Source organism: Cherax quadricarinatus, chromosome 95, assembly GCF_038502225.1.
Source record: "Cherax quadricarinatus isolate ZL_2023a chromosome 95, ASM3850222v1, whole genome shotgun sequence".
In the NCBI taxonomy this organism is placed as follows: Eukaryota; Metazoa; Arthropoda; class Malacostraca; order Decapoda; family Parastacidae; genus Cherax; species Cherax quadricarinatus.
In genome coordinates this window covers 4,925,154-4,953,031 of record NC_091386.1, presented here as the reverse complement: position 1 = coordinate 4,953,031, position 27,878 = coordinate 4,925,154, and the positions used below count along the sequence as shown (strand labels likewise).

Sequence of the window (27,878 nt, the reverse complement as noted above, 5' to 3'; positions counted from 1 at the left end):
TTAAGTAACAGGAAATATATTACTTTTCTTCTTTTAACACACCAGGCGTCTTCCACTGAAGTAGGGTGACCCAAAAAGAGAAGAACTATTTTCACAAACACTCACTCCATTATTCCTTCAGAGAGCAAGCTTTGTAGTTTTCACCTCAGGACTCAAGTCTGGCTAACTAGCTTTCCTGAATTCCTTCATAAATGCTACCTTGCTCACACTGTAACAATAAGTAAAGTCATTAAAACCACTAGCCTCTACTCAGTCCTAACATGCACACATATGCCTGTTAGATGTCCAAGCCCCCTCACATACAAAACCTCCATTATCCCCTCCCTCCAAACTTTTCTAGGAGTACCCCTACCCCACCTTCCCTCCACTACAATACAGATTTATACACCCTCCAAGTCATTCTATTTTTCTCCATTCTCTCTAAATCTCCAAACTTCCTCAAGTGGGATACCAAACAAGTTATTAGTTATGATACAGGATAAAAAGATGGAAGACTACCTGTCAAAGTCACATAATTACACGTGAATGAAGCCTATATTGTTTTAAATGTAGTATATTAACAGAGCTGAAAATAGGAATAAACTTCCACATATTCCTTGCAGATGTAATAAAATACAGACATGTCAGGACATGGAGAAAAGAAGCCAATGCATTACTGTGGAAGAAATGACAAAATATAAATGGGGCTTCTGCTACACAAAATGACGTTTACCTACCGCAGTGGCTACCAGAATGGGACACTGGCCAGAGCGAAAAACACGGAGAGCATCCTCACGCTCACGTTGGCTACGATCTCCATGGATACTTGTGACTGGGTAACCATGGCGATACAAGAACTCTTCAAGAGCATCTGCCCCTTTCTTGGTTTCCACAAACACTAATGTCAAGGATTCTGCGAGGAATAAACTGAACTTAGTTCTATATTCCTACATGTGAATACAGTATATATACGAACAAAATTAGTGGTCATGCACTGTGCTGGGAGAGTCCATCTGGCTAATATAAAAAATCAAAATGTTTTAGACATGAAACCAAAGCCAAGCCCTTCCACAGCCTAAGTCTGATATGGTTACAGGGAAGCCACTCTCCAATTCTACTCCATATAGCTGATGATTAAATGTTCATATACACCGAATTCAAGTTTGTCATTTATTTCACTGAAATCCACAATAATACAATTCTGGAGTAGAATGGTTGGCAAGAAGCTGCTAATATTTTATCAAAAAGGGAGCACTACTTCCTATATCAAAGAGCTTTATTAAAAAAGCACAAGAATGAAGCATGGGTACTGAAAAATATTACCTTCTTTCTGAGAGGGTACACCCATGGCCAATTTTTCATCTGCAATGAAACCTTCATTTACAAGAATGTATTCTACTTCCTACATACAGTGGTCAGTATGCTAATTCAAGGGTACACACAGGGATAAACAAGACTATTTTTTCACTTACAAGATGAAATGAACTAGTCAAACTTTGAAGAAAAACATTGTTATTTAGTAATCTACAGTCTACTCAACCAGTGGTAAAATAAATTGACTTAGAAATACTACTGGTCTGGTAATGCACGTGTATGCCTTACCACAAAATTGATCCATGACTGAATTTTGTGTTAAAAGAATGAGCAAATCTGAAGACACAGTGAAAGCCTGTTTCTCCCTTGCAAGTTGAGACTCTAAACATCCCTCTACAAAGGGACTGCTCGGAGCCTCATTCAGCAAAACACAAACAGCAGCAATGTACAAGTTAGGGAAATTTTAATACAAACTGCAACTTGCACATTAAAAAAATTATTAAAATATTTACAAATGCATGGACACTGAAGCCTCAAAGTTATTAAGGATTTATCGTATAAATGGGCTTAAAAACACAGTCTGAAAACTTATAAAAGTATACTTTTTTAAGATGAAGTGCCAAAGTAACAGAATGCCAAAAGACTGATGATCCAACCAAGGACACAAAAGTATGGGTGACGCATGTTTAAGACAACTAACAGCCAAATTCCTCCCTGCATCAGGTATCAAAGTACATGTATTATGTGATTTAGATACTGTGTGGTGTTAAAAGATAAAGAATATAACAAAGTGGGAGTTGCCGCAGTTGCTCAATCCTGATGACACTGTGCTTTTGGGAGATTCTGAAGAGAAGTTGCAGAGGTTAGTGGATGAGTTTGGTAGAGTATGTAAAAGAAGAAAATTAAACGTGAATATAGGAAAGAGCAAGGTGATGAGGATAACAAAAAAAAATAGGTAATGAAAGATTGGATATCAGATTGGAGGGAGAGAGCATGGAGGTGAATGTATTCAGATATTTAGGAGTAGACGTATCAGCAGATGGGTCTATGAAAGATGAGGTGAATCATAGAATTGATGAGGGGAAAAAGGCGAGTGGTGCTCTGAGGAGTCTGTGGAGACAAAGAACTTTGTCCATGGAAGCAAAGAGGGGAATGTATGAGAGTATAGTTATACCAACACTCTTATATGGGTGTGAAACATGGGTGGTGAATGTTGCAACAAGTAGAAGGCTGGAGGCAGTGACGATGTCATGTCTGAGGGCAATGTGTGGTGTGAATATAATGCAGAAAATTTGTAGTTTGGAAATAAGGAGGAGGAGCGGGATTACCAAAACTATTATCCAGAGGGCTGAGGAGGGGTTGTTGAGGTGGTTTGGACATGTAGTGAGGATGAAATAAAATAGAATGACTGAGTGTGTATAAATCTGTAGTGGAGGGAAGGCAGGGTAGGAGTCGGCCTAGGACAAGTTGGCGTGAGGGGGTAGAGGAGGTTTAGTGTGCGAGGGGCTTGAACTTCCAGCAAGCGTGCGTAAGTGTCCCCTTAATCATTTCATGCTCTTATAAACTGCCACACGGAAGGGGTGACAATCATTAAGCAGTTTGTTTGTATACACCAACTGCTAGTTTGCTAAAACATGTTACGGAGTCTTTTCATACCATACCTAAAAATACTCAATTCAAAAATAACCGAAGAAAGATTAAATATATGCACATCTCGTGATCAAGCACAATAATGATATACAAATCCACATTTACAAACCAAACTGTACCAAAGAAATAAGACACCCAACACATCTCCACCAAACAAGCATTTTTTTTTTTTAACACGTCGGCCGTTTCCCATTGAGGCAGTGTGACCCAAAAAGAAAAAAACTTTCATCTTTCAATACATTCACCATCACTTATACATAATTACTGTCTTTGCAGAGCTGCTCAGATATGACAGTTTAAATGTCACTCCAAACAGCCAGTATCCCAAACCCCTCCTTTAAAGTGCAAGCATTGTACTTCCCACCTCCAGGACTCAAGTCCAGCTAACTGGTTTCCCTGAATCCCTTCACAAAATATTACCCTGCCCACACTCCAACAGTTCGTCAGGTCTCATAAACTGTTCGTCTTCATTCACTCCAATCTAACTCGTGTTAGATAGGAGTGTTAGATCTACTGATTCATCAGCATAAATACAATGAGAAATTTCTGGAAAAAATTATTGGTAGATTAGCAGGTGAAAAGCCATCCCTCATTTCCCACCAAGGCAGGGTGGCCTGAAAAAAAAACTTTCATCATTCACTCCATCACTGTCTTGCCAGAGGTGCACTTACACTACAGTTATAAAACTGCAACATTAACACCCCTCCTTTAGAGTGCAGACACTATTTCCCATCTCCGGGAATCAAGTCTGGCCCGCCGGTTTCCCTGAATCCCTTCATGAATGTTACCTTGCTTACACTCCAACAGCACATCAAGTCCTAAAAACCATTTGTCTCCATTTGCTCCTATCTAACAAGCTCAAGCATGCTTACTGGAAGTCCAAGCATGCGTGAGATTGCTGACCCCTACCCCACCTTCTCTCCACTACAGATTTATACACTCTCGAAGTCATTCTATTTCGTTCCATCCTCTTCATAAATGTTACCTTGCTCACACTCCAACACCCCTCAGGTGGGAGCCACTTTCTGTCTTGAGAGATGAAAACAGAAGGAAAAAAGAGGATGAAAGTGTGATCAAGGTTAATGTCTCAAGGAGAGTGCAGTTACGAATATCACCATCCCACCCCAAATAGGAATTGCATACAAAATATTACAGTTCTGACCCACAGGTTACAAGGGTGCCTGGGGAAAAATGTGGTTCGCTTAACTTTTTTTGTACTTACCAAAAGGTTCTGTGTCATCCTTATCTAGGGTTGTTAAGCATGGGTCAACTGCACTTAGATTTTTTGTGATATACAGTAGACCGTTATATTACAGGGTAGTTACGTTCCTGAAAACCCCGTGTTAGGTAAATCCATGTTAGATAAAATGAAGAACTTATGGGAAAAATAGGGTTACATTCCTGGGAACCCCAAGAAAGCCAAACCTTTTTTCTTTTTAGACCTCCAGATCTTACAAAAATTAAAGTGAATATGTAATTGTAGTTAATTGCCATGATGTATTATGCTGTTCTTATAGCTTAAGACTACAAATGCAAGAGAAATAATAGTATTTATTAAATTGTGGGTACTGGTGTTTGTCACTGATTGTGAAGACAGTGGAGAGTTATGCTGTGACCCTACTGGGCAGAGGTGGATGGTAGAAGTTCTGGTACTGGAGTTGATGGTTGTACTGGAGTGTGCATAAAAGCTGTAATGTACATTACAGTTGAGGGTAAGGCATCAGCTGCTCTAGACAGTTTCAGAGCACTGCTTTTAGATTTGTCAGGGTTCTCTTCAGTAAAAAAGTCTAAGCCAGTCAGTAAATCAGTTAAGTCAGTATTTCAGTCAGCCAGCCAGTAAAGTCAAGTCAGTAAAGTCAAGTCAGCAAAGTCAAGTCAGTAAAGCCAAGTCAGTAAAGCCAAGTCAGTAAAGTTAGTTAGCCAAGTCAGTCAAGTCAGTTATTCATCACAAACTCGTATATTTACCTCATTCTTTTTAACTGTACAAAGTGACGCTTCACTAAGACCATAGGCTATCTCTTGTCTAATACCTCTATTTTCTGCGTAATTGTAAGACTTAAACCCTTGTACCTTTTTTTGCCACTTTCAGCAACACTCTTATGCTTACTGGGTGCGATGATTGCTTGGCAGATACAAGATATGGCAATTAAATAATCAAAACAATTCACAAATACAGCTAGCACCCAAGACAATGGAGCTAAACACTTCACGAAGGCTGGGTTGGGAATGGCAAGAGCGTCGGTGGTTGCAGGGGATGGTGGTAGGTCTCCCCTGGGTTGGGAGTGGCAAGAGCGTTGGTGGTTGCAGGGGATGGTGGTAGGTCTCCCCTGCTGACCCACAAAAAGGCAGCAACTTGAGCTGGGAAACTTTTTCCGTACCCGAAAACATAACCGTGTTAAGTTAATTTTATGTTGTATAAAATTGTGTCGCAATTTTTCAATAATGCAATAACCAAAACGTGCCAAATAAATCTGTGTAATATGACGGTCTACTGTAGTGTCTTGTGACTCCTATGCATGCTACAATGAATCTGAATATCTGTTTTAAATTCTGGTGTGTAAATACAAAAAGTTTGTTGAAAGAATGAAACATCTTTGGCATTACTGACAGAGCATCTCCAGCCAAATAAAAGAATACAACAGCATTAATAAAAATGTTAATTTGTAGCAAATATGTTATATGCAGTTGTTCCTACATGTTAACTCTGGGTTGTTTCTACAAGTCCCAAAAAACTAGAAACCATAATACAACAATGGTCTGCATAAATTTTGTTTCAGATTTGGTTTCTCGCATTTCAGAGACCACATCTCCGATATATTCTCTAGTCTGGTTAATACTGACCAAAATCAGGAATCTGGGTATGGGGAAATCCAATTAGCCAGAAAAAATGTTGGATAACCGAACATATTATCCAGCTGCCCTGCTGCAGAAATAGGCAACTAAAATATGCATATATGGAAGCTGGCAAATTTGTAGGGATGACTGTACAATATTGCAAGGAGAGGGCTTTCTAGGAAAGGAAATCCATTTAAAGAAAAAGCCAAGTATCCATCTTGTAAGCAAAAAAATACAGAAAGAGTAATATGCACCCTTGGTTGCTTCGCTCAGACGGTCCAGGCCGGCAGCATTGAGTATGTCCAGTAGGAAGGAGCGCTTATCGTCCTCAGCAACCCATACAATTTTTTGTGTGATGTTTTCAGAAGTCGATCCAACACGACCCACCGCCAAGAAAATGTAATTGTCCAAGAAATCCTGGAAGAAAATATTTTTTGTTATCAAAGGCATAGTCAGACGATTTATTCCACTATCTTTGTACTTACCAAATCAAAATTGTAATTACACATTGTAACCTTCACAAAGAAATAAACTTTACTTTACTTACTCGAAGTGGTAATAACCTGTTGGTGAAATGATAACACAGGACTTCTATAATAATTACAGCCTCTCCTCACGGAGTTCCATTCCTAAGACCACGTCGATAAGTGAATTCGTCGCTAAGTGAGGAGAATACTATAATGGTAGTGGGTTTGTATCAACCACCTTCGATATTGTTCTAATGTCACCTTTGCACCATTTACAGTGGACCCCCGCATACCGTTGGCATCACATAACGTTAAATCCGCATACCGGTACATTTTATTGCTAAAATTTTGACTCGCATACCGCTAAAAAACTCGCTCAACGCTATTCGTCCGAGACACGTCTAATGTGCGGCCTGAGCCAGCCTCGCATGTTCTGCCAGTGGCATTGTTTACCAGCCAGCCTCCGCGGTAACATCCAAGCATACAATCGGAACATTTCGTATTATTACAGCGTTTTTGGTGATTTCATCTGCAAAATAAGTGACCATGGGCCCCAAGAAAGCTTCTAGTGCCAACCCTACAGGAATAAGGGTGAGAATTACTATAGAGATGAAGAAAGAGATCATTGCTAAGTATGAAAGTGGAGTACGTGTCTCCGAGCTGGCCAGGTTGTATAGTAAACCCCAATCAACCATCGCTACTATTGTGTCCAAGAAAACGGCAATCAAGGAAGCTGTTCTTGCCAAAGGTTCAACTGTGTTTTCGAAACAGAGATCGCAAGTGATAGAAGCTGTTGAGAGACTCTTATTGGTGTGGATAAACGAAAAACAGATAGCAGGAGATAGCATCTCTCAAGCGATCCTAAGTGAAAAGGCTAGGAAGTTGCATCAGGATTTAATTAGAAAAATACCTGCAACTAGTGATGATGTGAGTGAATTTAAGGCCAGCAAAGGTTGGTTTGAGAGATTTAAGAAGCGTAGTGGCATACATAGTGTGATAAGGCATGGCGAGGCTGCCAGTTCGGACCACAAAGCAGCTGAAAAATATGTGCAGGAATTCAAGGAGTACATAGACAGTGAAGGACTGAAACCTGAACAAGTGTTTAATTGTGACAAAACAGGCCTGTTTTGGAAGAAAATGCCAAGCAGGACCTACATTACTCAGGAGGAAAAGGCACTCCCAGGACATAAGCCTATGAAAGACAGGCTTACTCTGTTGATGTGTGCCAATGCTAGTGGTGATTGCAAAGTGAAGCCTTTATTAGTGTACCACTCTGAAACTCCCAGAGCGTTCAGGCAAAAGAATATCCTCAAGGCTAATTTGTGTGTGCTGTGGAGGGCAAACAGTTAGGCATGGGTCACTAGGGACTTTTTCTATGATTGGTTACACCAAGCATTTGCCCCCAATGTGAAAAATTACCTAACTGGAAAGAAATTAGACCTGAAGTGCCTCCTGGTGTTAGACAATGCCCCTGGTCATCCTACAGACTTGGCAGAGCAACTTTGTGGGGACATAAGCTTCATTAAGGTAATGTTTTTGCCTCCTAATACCACTCCTCTCCTGCAGCCCATGGACCAGCAGGTTATTGCAAACTTCAAAAAACTGTACACAAAAGCTCTGTTTGAAAGGTGCTTTGTAGTGACCTCAGAAACTCAATTGACTCTAAGAGAGTTTTGGAGAGATCACTTTAATATCCTCAATTGTGTAAACCTTATAGGTAAGGCTTGGGAGGGAGTGACTAAGAGGACCTTGAACTCTGCTTGGAAGAAACTGTGGCCAGAATGTGTAGACAAAAGGGATTTTGAAGGGTTTCAGGCTAACCCTGAGAATCCTATGCCAGTTGAGGAATCCATTGTGGCATTGGTCAAGTCCTTGGGGTTGGAGGTTAGTAGGGAGGATGTGGAAGAGTTGGTGGAGGAGGGCAATGAAGAACTAACCACTGATGAGCTGCTAGATCATCATCTTCAGCATGAGGCCACACCTGAGGAAACTGCTTCAGAGGAGGGGAGAGAAATTGAAGAAGTTGCCTACTTCAAAGATTAAGGAAATCTGTGCAATGTGGCTTAAAGTGCAAACCTTCATGGATGAAAATCACCCTCAGACAGCTGTTGCAAGCCGTGCTGGTGACTATTACACTGACAATGTTGTGAACCACTTTAGGAAAGTCAAAGGAACGAGAGGTACAGACCTCTATGGACAGATATGTTGTGCGACAGAAGTCCAGTGACTCTGAAGTTGGTCCTAGTGGCATTAAAAAAAGAAGGGAAGTAACCCCAGAAAAGGACTTGACACCTCAAGTCATAATGGAAGGGGATTCCCCTTCTAAACACTAAGAAGATCAACACTCTCCCCTCCTCCCATCCCATCAATCATCACCAGATCTTCAATTAAGGTAAGTGTCATGTAACTGTGCATGTCTTCTTCAGTTTGTGTGTATTAAAATTAATGTTTCATGTGGTAAAAATTTTTTTTTTTCATACTTTTGGGTGTCAGGAATGGATTAATTTGATTTCCATTATTTCTTATGGGGAAAATTCATTCGCATAACGATAATTTCGCATAACATTGAGCTCTCAGGAACGGATTAATAGTGCTATGCGAGGGTCCACTGTATAACATTTCTGGTATAGTTTTAAATGTTTATACAATAGTGTACTGTATATTGTAATAAACAGAATAGAGGAAATGAGCTCTAATATACATTATTTAGTTATGAAGGAGGGGTGTTAATGTTGCAGTTTAAAAACTGTAGTGTAAAGCACCCTTCTGGCAAGACAGTGATGGAGTGAATGATGGTGAAAGTTTTTCTTTTTCGGGCCACCCTGCCTTGGTGGGAATCGGCCAGTGATAATAAAAAAAAATAGAATAAATTAGTTATGAATACTGGTCTGAAAGCCAGTCCTCAGACCGAGTCATCGGTAAATGAATATGTCGCTAAGCGAGGAGAGGATGTAGTCTATTTTATTCCCGGGCCACAGCTAAGTTACTTAAACTCATGAAATCGTAATGATACGATTGCAGCTGGCCCAGTGACTAGCACGTCGGTCTGAAGTTTTATGATTCTCTGATAGCGGGTTCTATCCCCACCCATGGTATGGTTTTTTTTATCGCAAGTTACTTAACCTTACACAAATAATTTCTGCATAGAAGAGAGAAACTCGTGACAATGTTTCGGTCTGACTTGGACCACTGACTAGTCACACAGCAACCAAGTTGGATCAAAACATTGTCATAAGTTTCTTTCTCCTATATATGGGTTACCTGTCTACTGTTCCAGTCATGGTATTGTGCCTTTTTTATTCTTTGCTTAATTTTAATTAATATGAATAGTTAAACAAACATACATTAATGGTGGTCAACAAATGCTCCATTACTGCAACAAATATATCATAAAATGGATATGACTGGTCAATCATATCAGCTGGTTGAAAGTTAACAGGCAGGACCTAGAACTAGAGTTCATTCCCCTCTCACCAACTCAAACAGGTCATTTTAATGCCAGCACTTTCAATAATCCAAGTTGAAAATTTTTTTTCCTTTTAAATTTAGCAACTGTTACAGAAAGAGTTACTTGTTCTTTGCTTCCAGCATTTTGGTCGCCTTTTATGACACTCGTGACTTACCGAGGAAGCATTCTTCTCCACTTCCCCATGGAGATGAAAGGAAACACTAAGAACAAGAACTATTAAGAAATTACAAGGCAATTCAAAAGTCTTTATGGTGACAATAGTAAATATGACATCAGAGGAAGCAGTTAGTGTAGTACTTTTAATAGTTACATTATAGTCAAACTAGTGCCTGAAGTTGTGGCTGTAGGGAAATTTTTTTTTAATAAAAAAAAAAAAGACAGACAATGTCATGTTAATAGTTAAAGGGTTGTGTGTATTTTTTTTTTTCATAACACAAGTCACCTCCCACCAAGATAAGGGGTGACAAAGAAGGAAAACATTCACCATTATTCATTCAGTAGCTTTCTTGGTAATACTGCATGGACATCACAACTTAAACAATCCGTGATCCACATCTAAATTTTAAGTCAACAATGGATATCACATGAAAGCATTTTCCATCTACTGAAACATAAGACACTTGTATGTTCAAAGTGATATGTTATTATTAAAATAGTCCTCAAACTTAATGGGTATCATACTTGGGCAAGGCGCTGAATCTCTTTGGGGAACGTAGCCGAGAACATGAGCGTCTGTCGCTGTCCAGTGGGAGGCATGTTGTCCTCCTCAACGATTCTGCGAATCTGAGGCTCAAAACCCATGTCCAGCATGCGATCAGCCTCATCAAGTACCAGGTATCTGGGAGGAGTAAAGGTTTTTTTTTTTTTTTTTCAACAAACCGGCCGTATCCCACCAAGGCGGGGTGGCCCACAAAGAAAAACGAAAGTTTCTCTTTTTAAATTTAGTAATTTATACAGGAGAAGGGGTTACTAGCCCCTTGCTCCCGGCATTTTAGTCGCCTCTTACGACACGCATGGCTTACGGAGGAAGAATTCTGTTCCACTTCCCCATGGAGATAAGAGGAAATAAACAAGAACAAGAACTAGAAAGAATATAGAAGAAAACCCAGAGGGGTATGTATGTATATATATGCTTGTACATGTATGTGTAGTGTGACCTAAGTGTAAGTAGAAGTAACAAGACGTACCTGAAAGCTTGCATGTGTATGAGACAAAAAAGAAGACACCAGTAATCCTACCATCATGTAAGGAATAAAAGTATAATCAGAAAATATACAATGATGTGCAATAAGGCTCCAACTTTTGAATCACTTATATTCCTGGTGATTTCACTTAAAAGCAAGTGGTCTGTAACCTTGAACTTGTTTATTTTTTTTTTTACACACTGGCAGTCTCCCACTAAGGCAGGGTGACCCAAAAAGAAACACATCCACCATCACTCACTCCATCACAGTCTTGCCAGTGGCACATTGATGCTACAGTTCAGCTGCCTCTCCAAACTGCAAATTCTCATCTGTTCTAGTCTTCCTGCTCTGTTTTACCCTTAATTCTTTTAATAATAACTACCATACACTTTATGTGATATATTCAACAGGCTTATTCCTCTATAATTTTTACACTCTCTCTTGTCCTTTCCTTTACACAAAGGAACTATGCACTCTACCAATCCTTAGGTACCTTCCCCTCATTCATGCATATACTGAACAAAATACCAACCACTCCAAAACTGTATCTCAACCTGATTTTAACATCTGTCTTGATCCCATCAATCCCAGCTGCTTTCCCCACTTTCATATTACCCACAGCCTCACACACCACAACTCACATCTGGCTCTTCCTCACTCCTACAGGATGGTATACCTCCCTGGCCAATGCATGAAATCCCATAAAAAATGATAATGCAAAGGATGGTCATGTGTCATACTTCATAATGCATATCAGCATTCATGAAACAAATTTTCTCGAAGTCATGTCTCATGAAGCTTGTTCATGAGTGTGGATTAACCTAACTTGGGTTTTCCTAAGTTTAGATCCAACTATGCTATATTTAATCACACTGGTTATGGCTAGTTTTTAGTGGACTTTGTATCTACTTAAGCCATTTCTTCAATTATTTCTATTATTGTGAGTAGGGTAATATTTTGTGACGAGATTCTGAGAAACCGGTTAGCCGGACTCTAGTCTCGGAGGTGGGAAATACAATGCTTGTACTTTAAATGAGGAGTTTGGGATACTGGCTATTTGGAGTGACATGTAAAGTGTTGTATTAGTGTGCCTCTGCAAACACAGTGATTGTGTGTGAATGATGGTGAAAGTGTTTCTTTCTTTTTCAGGCCAACCTGCCTTCGTGGGAGATGGCGAACATGTTGAAAAAACCATACAGTATATTCCCAGTACAGCAATGTCAGGCAAGCAGTTCCCCCATGTTTGAAGTGCTAAAACACCTAGAAACACATCTAGTATCATAAGCAACTAGTATACATAATGTTAAACATTAAAAGTAATTAAAAAAACAAAAACAGAAAAAGCAATCAAATCTTGGAGTCACTAATTGCAGAAAGTAAATATTGCTGGCATTTTTACACCACTGTTGCCAATAAGTGATCACTTTTTCACCAACTTTAACACAGCGTAAAATCTTGAGTTTTTATCAGACTGCACTCATTTTAGTCTTATTCGAATCAGAAAAATAAACTATCAAACAGTAAGAAAAAAAAGAAAAAAAATTTTTTTTCCCAAAATCTTGCCACACCACCAGGATTTTTTTTTGCCGACTTGCCACAGCTAAAGGGTTAAGTAAATACACAAACATACCTAAAAAACAAAGTTTAGCTTACAAATGAAAAAATAATGCCAGCCCTGACACCACTATTTAGTACTAACAATAACTGACATGCTGATGGCCAGTTTCAAGGATTCTTCTACTGCCCTTAGCCTGCCTGCCATCAAATTTCCTTGATGACCTGGATCAACCAGGCCATTGTTGCTAGTAGGCCGCAGATTCACATATCCACAACCTGTTGAGCAGGCACTTGTAGACGGTACTGTTCCAGTTTTCTTTTGAAAATTTCCGCCTCTGCTCCAACAGAAATGATTAGAGTAATGCAAGACAAAACCAACATACCTGCAATTTAACTAAAAGTAATGAAAAAATTTTTTTTTGCCTTACTTGCAAGAGTCCAGACCAATCTTGCCACGGTCAATCATATCGGCAAGACGACCAGGTGTAGCAACAAGTAGATGGCAACCACGAGACAAGTCCCTCATCTGTGAGACTACATCTGCACCACCGTACACTACACATGGACGTACTCGAGCCCTAAGAAAATAAGCATCAGCATTATTTCCACAATTCACTCTCAACAATGTTATTTGTTACTAATGAACGCTGGAGGGAGACGCTAAAAATACCTGAGCAAAGTCAAGTTCAGAAAAACTATATATCCTGATATGCAATAAGATCACAGTAAACAGGTGGTATCACAATATGTAGAACAACCACTGTGAAAAGAACAGTGAACCTCCACGTGCTTTCGTGATTTCTCACATTATCAAGGAACAGTTCCTTGATGAGCAATCATGAAAGTTCTTGGAAGTTCACTATTCTTTTCACAATGGTTGTTCTGCATATCCTGACATGTAAAATTTCAAATAAAGATAATTCAACAATTAAGGAAGGCACTAAGTAACTCGAGGAGGTGCCTTTTATGAAACTTCCATCCAATATCAACACTAGAACATCATTAATTTTTGTATTAATTGTGAAAATCAAAAAGAAGTGATAAACCTACAAGGGCCATACACCAGTGCATGTGAAAATTAAGTTCTATCCAACAGTCAAGTGATAATTTAAAAAATTAAGAGGTGTTGAAGTGGTGACGGGTGTGTGCGCGATTTTGACGATTATACAGATAAAAAGAGATTACTTCTACCAAGCCAGTCGGACATTGTGTGTGACCGCATGGAAGCCCTTTGAGATGCTAACCCACAGCCAAGCCAGCATTCTCCAGCCTTGTCTACACACCTTCCTGGTTAGTTGCTTCATGCTTTGTGGCTTATTTGCTTAGTGCTTATATGCCGAGACTATGATGTTATTCATTTGTTTTGACGAAACACTTGCTGAAATTATAAATTCACTCTCATTGTTGCCAATTTTTAACTATTTTAATTTGCTATCAATGCAAAATTGTTGCTATTGTGATTAAGTGGTGGAGGTGGACTCCATACATGGTTTTAAGAACAGGCATGATGGGTCCCACTAGGCTAGGAGAGTGAATCTGGCAAGTGATAAGTCATGAGGTGGGCCAGGAGCTGAAACTCAACTCCTGCAACCACATATAGGAATCACAATCAAAATGGTCCAATTAAAACAGTCCAATCTTCTATAACTGACTCCAAATCACAGGTTACAAGGGAGAGTAAAGTTTGATGACAAAGGATATCACTCCATCATTTAGGTCAAAAAGTAGGATCCAGGGTTGAGTGAGGCACACCAGCCACTCCAAATCCACTACCACAAAAAATGCAACCTAGTGCCAGGGAAAAACCTAGGGAAACATTCAGTGGGATGAAGCTGCAGGACAAGCTTTTAGCAAGTCAATGTTTTGATCTGTTAAAAGCTTAGTCTGCAAAAATGCTTTTTTCCTCACTACTGTTGGCAGCATGCCATCTAGTTTCATTTAATGGGATGTTCACACACACTGCAAGGACTTGGGTGAACAAGTAGGAGATTGTTAAAGAGCTTCATGTCTAATGTATAAACAAGTATACACATGAGCACACTTAAAAATAGGCAGTGTAGGCCTAACAAACTGTTAGAATGTAGCACTTCCTCAACATGCAGCTCATAAAAAAAGAACAAAATACTCAAATAAATACAGTTACGCAGAAACTAGATTTTTTTTTTTGCCTCGAATGCAATTTAAGTGGGAAATGGGATAACTTGATATAAATAACTGTATAAGGTTTGATATGGTACTTTTGTTCATATTTTAACACTGAACACTGTTCATTTCCTCAATATTCACATGGGGCCTACATAAGAATCAACCTCTAAGGTACATTTTCAGTTGATCCCATTAGTAAAATGTTACGAGCCTAAAGATACAGACAAACATACCTATAAGAAAACTTTCTGGACTCGTCGTATATTTGGGTTGCCAGCTCACGAGTGGGTGCCAAAACCAGGGCAAGTGGGTACTGCTTGCTGCGCCCACGAGGGTTATTATTCTTGATCTGAGCAAAAACAAAAACATACCTTAATTAAAAATGTGATAAACTTTAAATCAACAATGCAAAAGATGTGTCTTTCACACACTGGCCATCTCCCTCCAAGGTACGGAGTGGCCTGACAAAATGGAAGAAATATTGGCAGTTTGGAGGGACATCTAAACTGTCGTACCTGAGCGCCTCTGTCAAGATGATGATTATGTACGAGTGATGGTGAAAGTGTTGAATGATGAAATTTGTTTATTTCTTTTTGAGTTTTTCTTTCTTTTTGCAGGGCCTAAGAGAGAGGGATGGGGAAGGGTTAGGCCAGTAGGTTGGTTTGTGGCCCAGGTGCGAATCTCTGAGGCGGCCCCATAGCCACGTAAGTTTTATTTTTCTTTTTTCTTTTTTTTGGTAATTTCAACTATTTTTAGTTTATTTAGAAAAATAATTATGTAAAATTCACTTAGACTAGGGGCCTCAGCCTGCCCCCAGAGGCCCCAAAGCAGTCTTGTTCCACCTTGTAAAATTTCTCTTGGAGGCCCTGCTAGAGGCCTACTGATGAGATTCAACACTGGCCCAAGACAAACCAAAGCATCATCAGTTTTTTTTAAACACATTGGCTGTCTCCCGAAGCGGCAAAGGTAAGCCGAAAAAAGAAACACTTTCACAATCATTCACATTATCACTGTCTTGCCAGAGGCGCACAGATATGACAATTTAGACGTTCCTCTAAACAGCAAGTATCCCAAACCCCTCCTTTAGAGTGCAGGCACTGTACTTCCCACCTCCAGCAGCAACAGCCTGGTAGACCAGGCTAACACCAGATAATCTTGTCCCATGACCAGGCTCCAGGAGTAGAAAGACTGTAAACTCATCAAAGGTAAAGGTACATCATCTCCAGGACTCAAGTCTAGCTAATTATCAAAATTCTCACCTTGGGCCTATGGCCCAAACTCAGACAGGGCTTCCTAAGTAGGAAAGGAAATACTCTGAAGGATGTAATAAAATAACCCTTGTGTGTCAAGTGTTGAATTAAGTTGTCTACACAAGAAGGAACACTGCAGAAGGCCTACTGGCCCATGTGAGGCAGGTCCAAGTCTCTCTTAACTCACCTGAATTGGACCTTGCTCATAAATCTGGTTAAGGATAGGGACCAAAAATGCTGCTGTTTTTCCCGAACCCGTCTGGGCACAGGCCATCAGATCTCTCTTGGCCAAGATGAAAGGCAGAGCATATTTCTGTGAGGGAAAAAAAAAAACTCAGAATGCAAAATGCAGATTTCATACAAAAAAAATATGCCTTACACTAACTTAATGCTCATTAATCGACTTTACTGCCAATTCCAACTAGAGTATAAATACACTAACAAAACCCAAATTAGAGAAAATGAGAGTTTTCAATTTCCATGCCACTGCAGGTCTAGAAACTATACATGTCAAGAATGTTTCACTGAATAACTTGAGAACATAAGACAGGAGGAACACTGCAGCAGGCCTACTGGCCCATACTAGGCAAGTCCTTCTCAAACTCAAACTAACAAAAATACTTGCCCAACCCATTTGCAATGTTACCAAAGGAAAAAGCTTTGATAACCCCCATTAACTCATACGCAAGTCCCATTCAAATCTAACCTCTCTCACTCGTGTATTTAAACTATATTTGAAGCTACCCAAGGTTTTAGCTTCAATACCCTACTAGGTAGACTGTTCCACTCCTCGACTACTATATTTCTAAACCAGTACTTTTCTAAATCCTTTTGTAAATATTGACAACATACCTGAACAGGTGTTGGTCTATCATAACGTGCTAAGGCTATGTTCATCTTTATAATTTCCGTTAGCTTGATATCTGCGAAAGTGTTGATTGCCACTGGAACATCATCTCCAGTGGCCTCCACAGGAATGTCATCATATTTGTCAAAGTTGATACCACTGTTTGACTGCAATATAATTTTTTTATATATTAAACAATAAACAATGCATTAGCTGAAAAAATAAAAGTCTGATCACACACAAAACACATTACAGTAAATAGTACATCACATTAAATCATTTTTTTGAGGTTAAACTGATAAATCAAATTTGGCATAAAATATAAAAAAAATATATACAATGTTAATGTACACGAATATATCCATCAAATCCTAAAGAAAGTTTCAGAATTTTATTTTAAAACAATTTGAAGTACAATAACCATGTTAACCCATAAACGGTCCAAGCAGATCTACGTTCACGTGTGTACTGCTACAAAAGTAGATCTATGTTTTTTTACATTTTCAAATGTAAAAAAACAAAAAGAAGATCTACTTTTTTTACATACTTTCAAATGTTGAAAAAACGTATATATACGTCTGGACCGTTTACGGGTTAAAGGTCACATAAGAACACGAAGAAGTTTATAATCTCTATACTGGAATATTACTGTATGCTAAAAATTCCATTTAAGGTAGGAAGAAATGTACACAGAGCTATCCTTGCCTTTATCAATTCAAACATTTAAATTATTGCGAATGCCTAGAGATATCTAAAGAACATCACCCACCTATTAAACCTTAAACTGTCCAAACGTAAATCAACGTTCACTTGCGTACCGCTCTAAATATTTTTGGAAAAAAAAAAAAAAAAAAAAAAAAAAAAAAAAAAAAAAAAAAAAAAAAAAAAAAAAAAAAAAAAAAAAAAATTGTTTAAAATGAAGAGCACATTTTTCCCGGCATCCCCGAATTTTGTCATACTGTGCACACTGAGTGCACAGACTCATTCTCTCATGTCTTGGCTTATCGTGCCAAGGTTGAAAGTGTGTAAAATATAACGTAGATCTACAATCAAAGCTGTATGTTTGGACAGTTTAAGGGTTAATACAGAGCAAGTGATTTCATACTGTTAAGTAACATTCTGAAGTAGAAATAACACCATCCAGAAATGTGAAAATGGAGTGTGCAGACATCCAATTTTCACAATGTGTGAATTCTTGTCATAATAGTTTAAAAAATACAGTAAATCCTTTATTTAATGGACTAATGGGGAAAAGGGCCACAAATGACAATTATGGTATATGGAGATGAGATTAAACCATACCACAGGCAGGGATTGAACTTGCGATGAGTGAGTTGTAAAACTCCAGACCAGTGCATTAGCCACTGGGCCAGCTGGCCAGCTGGCCCAGTGGCTAACACGTCGGTCTGGAGTTTTATGACTCACTCGCCACAAGTTCAATCCCCACCTGTGGTATGGTTTATTTGCAATCGTGTCATTATAATTTTACGAGTTGAGATGAGATTCTTTTGCCATGATCATAATAATGGATAATTCTGTATCTAACCAGCTTTGTTCATCGTTTCCGTATCAAATGATCCAGCAGATTTTGTCTCATATTGCTTAAGCCTGTTCAAATGAGGGTTAACTTACACACTGTATCATACTTACTACTGGTCCAGCATGAGTGAAGAGCTCTGCCTCCAGGACTTCATTCCTGGGCAAAGGCTGAGACCAGTCATCGCGATCATTTGCACGATCCTGCCACCGGCTACTTGAATTTCCTCCAGAGGAGCGATCACGGTCATCTTCAATCCATCGAGTATTACGAGGAGGCCCGTTCACTCCCCCACCATCACGGTAGCGTTCTTCATAGCCCCCACTAGAGAAAAAAAAATCCTATTACAAACTATTCAAATGAAAGAAAATTCGAGATATACAACCTGAAAAGTGAAACAGTGCCAGAAAGTTTGAACTCTGGCAAAGCTACAAGATGACAGACGGTAAGATTTACAGGTAATCTGAACAGAAGTTCCATAGGAATAAAGAAAGTGGTAGCAAAAATGTAACATTACAAGGACAAGCAACTAGATAAAAGATAAGCGAGACACATTTGCAACATTTGGGTAACTTTATTGTTGAGATGTTTCACCTATGTGGTAGGCTACTTCAGTTACATACAGAAGAGAAAGAATTGTAGGGAGGAGAAATGGAAACGTAAAGATGCAATACTCCTCAATTCTTGTTTTCTTGCTTCTACTAGTGGATCCTGCTTCCTGCAATGTCTTCAAGATCTTCCACACCTCACTTCTGGCAGTATGAAGGACTTCATACTCATGCTTAAGCTTCGTATTGTTCCAGACCATGGAGCTGAACTCTTCTCTAGGCTGAGGGACTGACCACCTTGTTCCAGACCATGCAGCTGAACTCTTCTCTAGGCTGAGGGACTGACCACCTTGTTCCAAACCATGGAGCTGAACTTCCAGAGCATGCAGCTGAACTCTTCTCCATGCTGAGGGACTGACCACCTTGTTCCAGACCATGTAGCTGAACTCTTCTCTAGGCTGAGGGACTGACCACCTTGTTCCAGACCATGGAGCTGAACTCTTCTCTAGGCTGAGGGACTGACCACCTTGTTCCAGACCATGGAGCTGAACTCTTCTCTAGGCTGAGGGACTGACCACCTTGTTCCAGACCATGCAGCTGAACTCTTCTCTAGACTGAGGGACTGACCACCTTGTTCCAGACCATGGAGCTGAACTCTTCTCTAGGCTGAGGGACTGACCACCTTGTTCCAGACCATGGAGCTGAATGCTGAGGGACTGACCACCTTGTTCCAGACCATGGAGCTGAACTCTTCTCTAGGCTGAGGGACTGACCACCTTGTTCCAGACCATGAGCTGAACTCTTTCTAGGCTGAGGGACTGACCACCTTGTTCCAGGAGCTGAACTCTTCTCTCTGAGGGACTGACCACCTCCAGACCATGGAGCTGAATAGGCTGAGGGACTGACCACCTTGTTCCAGACCATGGAGCTGAACTCTTCTCTAGGCTGAGGGACTGACCACCTTGTTCCAGACCATGCAGCTGAACTCTTCTCTAGGCTGAGGGACTGACCACCTTGTTCCAGACCATGCAGCTGAACTCTTCTCTAGGCTGAGGGACTGACCACCTTGTTCCAGACCATGGAGCTGAACTCTTCTCTAGGCTGAGGGACTGACCACCTTGTTCCAGACCATGGAGCTGAACTCTTCTCTAGGCTGAGGGACTGACCACCTTGTTCCAGACCATGGAGCTGAACTCTTCTCTAGGCTGAGGGACTGACCACCTTGTTCCAGACCATGGAGCTGAACTCTTCTCTAGGCTGAGGGACTGACCACCTTGTTCCAGACCATGGAGCTGAACTCTTCTCCAGGCTGAGGGACTGACCTTGTTCCAGACCATGGAGCTGAACTCTTTCTAGGCTGAGGGACTGACCACCATGCAGCTGAACTCTTCTCTAGGCTGAGGGACTGACCACCTTGTTCCAGACCATGGAGCTGAACTCTTCTCTAGGCTGAGGGACTGACCACCTTGTTCCAGACCATGGAGCTGAACTCTTCTCTAGGCTGAGGGACTGACCACCTTGTTCCAGACCATGCAGCTGAACTCTTCTCTAGGCTGAGGGACTGACCACCTAAAAAACTATTTCTTCAAGGTTGATGAACTGATTACATCTTTACTCTTGCTGTCTACAATTCATGCCTTCCTGTATTTGACTGAAGAAGGCTACCATGTAGGTGACACATCTTAACAATAAAGATATCCAACTGTTGCATATTTATCTTACTCATTAACTTGTTGGTATTACATATATACCATTTTTCAGAATATATATATAATATTTCAGTTTCTAGTATGCAAGGGTGACCAAAAATGAAAAGTTTAGCCCTTAAACTGTCCAAACGTAGATCTACGTTTATGCGCGTAGCGCTCCGACCTTGATTTTCCCCCATTTGAAAGCATGTAAATAAAAAACGTAGATCCACGTTCGGAGTGCTACACGAGCGAACATAGATCTACGTTTGGACAATTTAGGGGTTAAAGTAATCCTACATGAAGATTAAAAATTAGTGTCAAATTTTAAATTTTGTAGCACATAATACGTTTTATACCAATGTAGGTGACCCAACAAAGGAAACAGTCACCATCTGTCTTCCCAAAGGTGTAGCAATCTCACCTGCGGTTTTCACGACCACCTCTCCATCGATCGTCGTGCTCCCTGAAGCGCTGCCCATCACCCCCTCGGAATCCAGTGCCCCCAGGGTTGCCCCCACCGCCGCCTCCGCGGTTGTCTCGTCGTTGGTAGTTATTTGATGGCAAATCCCCGTTCTTGCGTCCACCTGCAGTGTGATGCAGCAACCAAGAATGAAGTAATTTATGACCAAAGTAAAAAAAAATCTAGGTTCCACTAGCTGTACGATATGAATTCAAATATGACTACCGTAAGGAATCATTAGGTAGCCAAATATATTACAGCCTCTTTTCACTTATTATCTAAAACAAAAATTATAATAAACTCTTTATACAACACCGTGTGTACATATCTAAGAAGTTTAATTTGCAACACAGGACACACATTTGACACAGTTAGCAATATCCCTCACACTTGCCCACATATACAGCAATGTTATAAACAACTTCACCTAGAACATGGTTACTCAACTGTGTAAGTCTCAAAGGTGGTGTCACTAAATAAAGGCAGCCAATATTATTCCTGAAGCTCTTCTATTCCACAATTCTGACATTCAAAGGGAGTATTGGGTAAAAGTATATACATGCGCTCGCACATGCGCGCACACACACACACGTATGTGCTCCTTGAATTACGATGGGGTTACGTTTCAACGAGCCCATTGTAAATTGAGAATGTCAGAAGTGAATGATAAATAAATAACTACTGTTACTGTATAAGTAAATAAATAATAACTACTATTAACTAAATACCAGTATTGATAAGTAAATAAATGAATACAAGTTTATCCTATCAATAAATGTATAGTATTGAAGGTGGATCTCTATTGCACCACCAGAAAGTTGAAATATTGCAAGTCGAAATATCGAAAGTTGAACCATGGTAAAGCCAGGAGCCTCTGTATACACACACATATGCAACATATATCTGTAATTATCTACACAGGGTTTTACCCAATGTATCGATGTTCAGCTCGTACCATTTCTTCACCATTCTTATAGTTAAATATTTCCTAAAATGTCATGTATCCCTGTAAAGAATTAGGATACAATTTCCAACCACACCTCTTTCTGTTGCATCCCTGATTAAGAGCCTATGCTTATACATGACTTGTAATATGATATATGTGTATGTCATTATCATTTTCTTTACTGTTCATTACTCAGTTATATACAGCCTGGTTCTAACATTCTTCATAGTTCATTCACCCAGTTCAGGCACCAGTCTTGATGCATTTCTTCGTACTTCCCGTCAGAAACATTCTTTATTACACTGGAATTAGGAATTAATAAAACTGGTAAATTTAAATGATCACAACTCAAAGTCAGTCTTAATGCATTTCTTCGTACTTAAGTTTCACTATTTTATAAACTGAGGGTTCCATACGAGTGCTGCTCACTGTCACATGTGAGGTAAAACATGTTTTGAACAAGTCTTTGTTAAACTTCCTGAATGACACACTCATGTTAGCAAGTTTAATTTGTGTGATGTTGATGTTTTGTTTATGCACGCTTCAGGGATTGGTTTGGCATCCAGTTTCCCCAACTGTGCAACTTGGCTTTTCTTGGGTTTAAGCTTCATTGATATGTCTGTCTACTTGTGAAGTACAGTGCTAGATATATCCAAGTAGGTCAGCAACTTCTGTTTGCAGTAACATCCACAAACAAGGATACTGTGTGTAAGAGTTTATTTCTGCTACTAATGCCTGTATACGGTGGAGATAAATGGTACAAAATGCTGACACGATGGAAAAATAGACAAATGCAGTAAGAACATGTAATGAGATCCTTTACTGACTGTTTTGCCCACACAGTGGGCTTTATCTGTTTGTGACTTGATGACTTGATAAAGGCCATCGTGTGGGCAAAATGTAGTCAATAAGGAATCATATTATACGTACTGTATTTGTGTATATTTTTTTCCAATACCTGTGTACACTACAAACAACATACTGTAGTACCCATCACTGATCCTTATACAATTTTACAAGTCGTAATCTCATCCTGATACACAGTCCACTCATCCTACTTCCTCGTCTGACCTCTGCTGCTCTATCTTAAATCCTATAATAGGAATTTAGTCTTTCATTATGTATTTTTTTTTTAATTTGCATATTATACTCATTAGGGGCTTGCAGTTTAAAGATTCTTAACTATTGTTTTTAGAATATCACCTTTCAAGTTGTCTGGCACTTAAACCGTTATGAAGTTAGGGTTTGCTGTTAGTGGCATGCAAAATGTCTCAGCTTCTGGGTGACATTCAGTCAGGTTCCTTTTTTACTGGGGCTTCTAACTTATGGCTCACGTGGGGAATCTCGTGACGTCACGGCTACTAAGGGACCCTTACTAAAAGTAGCTGGGATGATCTAAGTGTACTACACAAGTAACACTGTCGACAGTTTGTCAAGTTCAATCAAAAGCTTCCATATTTCTTAATCAGCAGCTTCAATACTTGATAGTTCTACTTGTCTTGTCCTTTCTATCTTGGGTATCGACTCTGTCTCATTTGCAAACACAGAAACAATCTACCCCAGCGGAAATCAAGGACCCCCAATGGTAACGAATTGCTTTGTGTGATATTTTTAGTTTATCCTAGGTAATATACACTATGTATGAAAATTGTACGTGCATGTACCTGTGCCTAAATAAATTTACTTACCGAGCTTATTGTATACATCTTTCTAATTTCCTGTCCCCACCCCTTTTCTTATTGTTTTGACTTGATCCTTCATAATACATTTTTTATTGGTGTGACTGTGAAGTAGCTTTTTTCTGTCTTTACCTTGGTTGTCATGTTTATTAAAAAATGTGTTTGATTCTCTCCACATCTAAAGAATTTTTTTTATCTTCACCCAGCCTTCCTGTTCACTGCTGCAGGGTTATACACTTGTTATCATGCTCTCCTGTTCCTCTTTTTTATCTCAAGTGTAACTAGCTGAATTGCTGGGTTCTCCCAATCTCCATTTCCCTGTGGGTACTAGATGCAGGTTTGGGTTTGGATTCTGCAGTTCAATTTTTTTATTTGCTAGTTCAATTCTTTTACGAATACTGCACAGCATTCTCCTGTAGTCGGAAAATTCCTCACTCCTTCAAAAAATCACCATTCTTCAATAACTCTTTGATTTCTATCTTCTAGAATTTTTAGTTTCAGTTCTAACAGATATCAATGTCAACTAGTTTTGTGTAATCTTAAAAAGACTTGTGTAGTGCCAGTATGTACTGTAAAGATTTTTACTTAAAGAATAGCAGGAAATGGAGAAAAGATAAACTGATGGAATAAAGTGAAAACCGGCAGTAAAGTTGGGTTGTACTGTATACTAATCTACTTATCTTAGTAGGAGATAATCCTGATACCACTAACTGTGATAAATAAAAGACCTTTGCAACACTCGGGTATTTTTATTGCCAAAATATTTTGTCTGCCCAACAGGCTGTTGTGCAAGAGAAACATTTCAACAATAGATCTCCAAGTTATAGGTAGTAGGTTGGTAGACAGCAACCACCCAGGGAGGTACTACCGTCCTGTGGTAGTAGGTTGGTAGACAGCAACTACCCAGGGAGGTACTACCGTCCTGTGGTAGTAGGTTGGTAGACAGCAACCACCCAGGGAGGTACTACCGTCCTGTGGTAGTAGGTTGGTAGACAGCAACTACCCAGGGAGGTACTACCGTCCTGTGGTAGTAGGTTGGTAGACAGCAACCACCCAGGGAGGTACTACCGTCCTGTGGTAGTAGGTTGGTAGACAGCAACTACCCAGGGAGGTACTACCATCCTGTGGTAGTAGGTTGGTAGACAGCAACCGCCCAGGGAGGTACTACCATCCTGTGGTAGTAGGCTGGTAGACAGCAACCACCCAGGGAGGTACTACCATCCTGTGGTAGAAGGTTGGTAGACAGCAACCACCCAGGGAGGTACTACCATCCTGTGGTAGAAGGTTGGTAGACAGCAACCACCCAGGGAGGTACTATCATCCTGTGGTAGAAGGTTGGTAGACAGCAACCACCCAGGGAGGTACTACCATCCTGTGGTAGTAGGTTGGTAGACAGCAACCACCCAGGGAGGTACTACCGTCCTGCCAAGTGAGTGTAAAACGAAAACCTGTAATTGTTTTACATGATGGTAGGATTGCTGGTGTCTTTTGTCTGTCTCATAAACATGCAAGATTTCAGGTATGTCTTGCTACTTCTGCTTGCATTTAGGTCATACTACACATACATGTACAAGCATATATACACACACACACCCCTCTGGGTTTTCTTTTATTTTCTTTCTAGTTCTTGTTCTTGTTTATTTCCTCTTACCTCCATGGGGAAGTGGAACAGAATTCTTCCTCCATAAGCCATGCGTGTTGTAAGAGGCGACTAAAATGCCGGGAGCAAGGGGCTAGTAACCCCTTCTCCTGTATATATTACTGAATTTAAAAAGAGAAACTTTAGTTTTTTCTTTTGGGCCACCCCACCTCAGTGGGATATGGCTTGTATGTTGAAAGAAAGAAAGAAAGAAAGAAGATCTCCAAGTGTTACAAATGTCTATTATTTATCAACTTGTCAGTATTAGACACTTGTCTGACACAGCAGCTACGCCATAGTATCTTAGTAAAGTTGAAGTCTTCTGCTAAACAGCTGGTAAACGTAACCTATGGTAATACCACTTGTGGATCAAGCTCACCTGTGACAACTCCAGCTGTTTCATCTCATCTCTATTTTACTATACAAGGTTTGACCACTTGCCTAAGCTTTAGGCTTGAGGGAGTGACCCCCACCAAGGTTGACAGACTGATTACATCAATACTACTACTACTACTACTACTACTACTACTACTGCTACTACTACTACTACTACTACTACTGCTGCTGCTGCTGCTACTGGTTTCAGTGCTACATTCACTTGTATCAGACTGAAGAAGTTTATCATGAAGGCAAAATATTTTGGCAATTAACATACCCAAATGTTAGAGGTGTCATATTTGCCACCTGGTCAGTATTTTAGACCAACAATAACACATCACTAGAAGATAAAATAGAGCACAGGATAAAATACAGTACAGTATACTATGTTGCTTCAGGCAGTCTGCCAACTAGACAAAGATTTTATTAAGTAGAAAACGGTTTAACTTTTTGCCATAACTAAATATTGTCTGTACATTATGAAATTAGTATTCCATTGATGGGAAATAATACTAACTGAACCTTACATGCACCAGAATTGGTTTAACTACAATAAGCTATGTACATTTAGGCAATTAGTATTAGTACATGTGTACTTCATTAAATACAATAACTATTTACAAGTAATGTTTGCCTCTATTGATACAATTTCTCCCTCAAGGTGGGGGGGATGATTTTAATTCAAGGATCCATCCTTTTGTGTATTGAACCTGACTGCCTCCTTTAAACACTATGACCCCCTACAGGTATACCCGGAGGGTGTTCCAGGGAGGTCAACACCCCCACAGCCCAGTCCATGACCATGCCTCACAGTGGGGCAGGACCTATTCAACCAGGCTGTCACTGCTGGCCACATGCAATCCAACGTACAAACAACAGCCCGGCTGGTCAGGTACTGACTTTAGGGGTCTGTCCAGATCCCTCTTGAAAAGAGCCAGCAGTTTACTGGTAATCCCCCTTATGTATCCTGGGAGTAAGTTAATGTAATAAATTAATACAAAAAATATTAGTTTGTGTGTTTTTTGTTATAACATCATTAGGAACACTGATAACTCTTACTCAACATATGAAAACTTCCAGGACTGGAGTATTTTTTTTTTACATATGACATGACAGTCCAGCAGGACTGGAATTTTCTAACATTTTCCCCCCCTGGATGCTACTTATGTTGTCTAACACACACAGGTAACTATGGTTACTGCCAGGTAGGCTAGAGCACTGGGGATGCAAGGGAACTTGCCTAAATATTTCTCCGTGCCAGGGAATCAAATCCGGGACCTTGCGATTGTGAGCTGAATGCTCTCTCCAGTGAACTACGCAGCACTATGTTTGGTGGTGAGGACAGTAGTGGGGAGGATGGAAGTAGAGATATAGGAAAGGTTCAATTCTAGCTCTTGGGCTACCTCATTACACTTAAGTAATTTAGTTCTACTGGGTTTGTTCTTGACATATATGGCCAGTTATTAATATCACTACCTACTATATTACACTAATTTAAAATAACTGGAACTTAACATTTGTGCACCCTCACTCTAGACTATTACTTGCTAGTGTGTCACTGACTAACCTGTGTGTGTGTGTGGGTTCTTACACAGCTACATCTGCACTACTCCATTACAAGTACAAGTTGTTTTGTGGTACCACACATTGAGACTACACTATTTACACTACTAGCTAATAGTGAGCTCAGAGGCTTGCACAGCAAACAGGTGAGTGAGCAAGTTATGTCAAGCTGATGCACAATCTGCACACACACATTCTACACCAAGACAAGAGGCACTGTCAATCTCCCAAACCTTCACCCTTAATGTACAACTTACTGCTGCCGAACTGATCTCTGTCCCTGTCTCTATCTCTGTCCTGGTCCCAGCTACGGCCAGAGTTCTGGAAACTGCGGGGAGCATACCAACTTCCGAAACCGTCCCTAGAATTCCTATCTGAAGTATCTGCCAAAAGGATGCAATACATGGCAATCTGCAATCCTTATTGGACAAACTATGCTATGCTCTCGGAAAGAGTTTTAAAGTGAAATATAAATACACAAAGAAAATGCAGAATCATAAGAAGCTTTCATCTTAGGAAAAAAATTTAATGTCAAATAATATTCAAACAAGTTATATACTGCACTATAAATTATATAACCATAATGAGCAATAAATTAAAAACATGAAGCTACAATAAACATGCTCAGAGTAAACATGAGGACATGTACATGACATTTTGTACAATTTAAGAAAATCTTACAAAATTCTTGTGCAAAATGAATAAAATCTATGATTAATCTCTAAGAAATAAAAATTTAA

At 39.8% G+C, this 27,878-nt stretch overlaps 1 protein-coding gene across 10 annotated transcripts in view; it reads right to left on the bottom strand.

The window, feature by feature from the left end:
- Positions 1-27,878, bottom strand: part of bel (ATP-dependent RNA helicase bel) — a 55,451-nt gene that overhangs the window by 9,725 nt on the left and 17,848 nt on the right. For 5 of the 10 annotated variants that reach the window (XM_053798741.2, XM_053798744.2, XM_053798745.2 and 2 more), the window contains 11 exons: positions 27,396-27,521; positions 20,895-21,057; positions 18,348-18,558; positions 16,703-16,864; positions 16,038-16,163; positions 14,834-14,949; positions 12,884-13,033; positions 10,396-10,552; positions 6,033-6,195; positions 1,303-1,341; positions 717-892 (listed from right to left, as the gene is read on the bottom strand). In XM_053798741.2, the coding sequence (XP_053654716.1) occupies positions 717-892; positions 1,303-1,341; positions 6,033-6,195; positions 10,396-10,552; positions 12,884-13,033; positions 14,834-14,949; positions 16,038-16,163; positions 16,703-16,864; positions 18,348-18,558; positions 20,895-21,057; positions 27,396-27,521 (1,589 nt within the window). The remainder of the gene's footprint in view (positions 1-716; positions 893-1,302; positions 1,342-6,032; positions 6,196-10,395; positions 10,553-12,883; positions 13,034-14,833; positions 14,950-16,037; positions 16,164-16,702; positions 16,865-18,347; positions 18,559-20,894; positions 21,058-27,395; positions 27,522-27,878) is intronic. The other 5 variants (XM_053798747.2, XM_053798748.2, XM_053798751.2 and 2 more) reach the window with 3 other exon arrangements.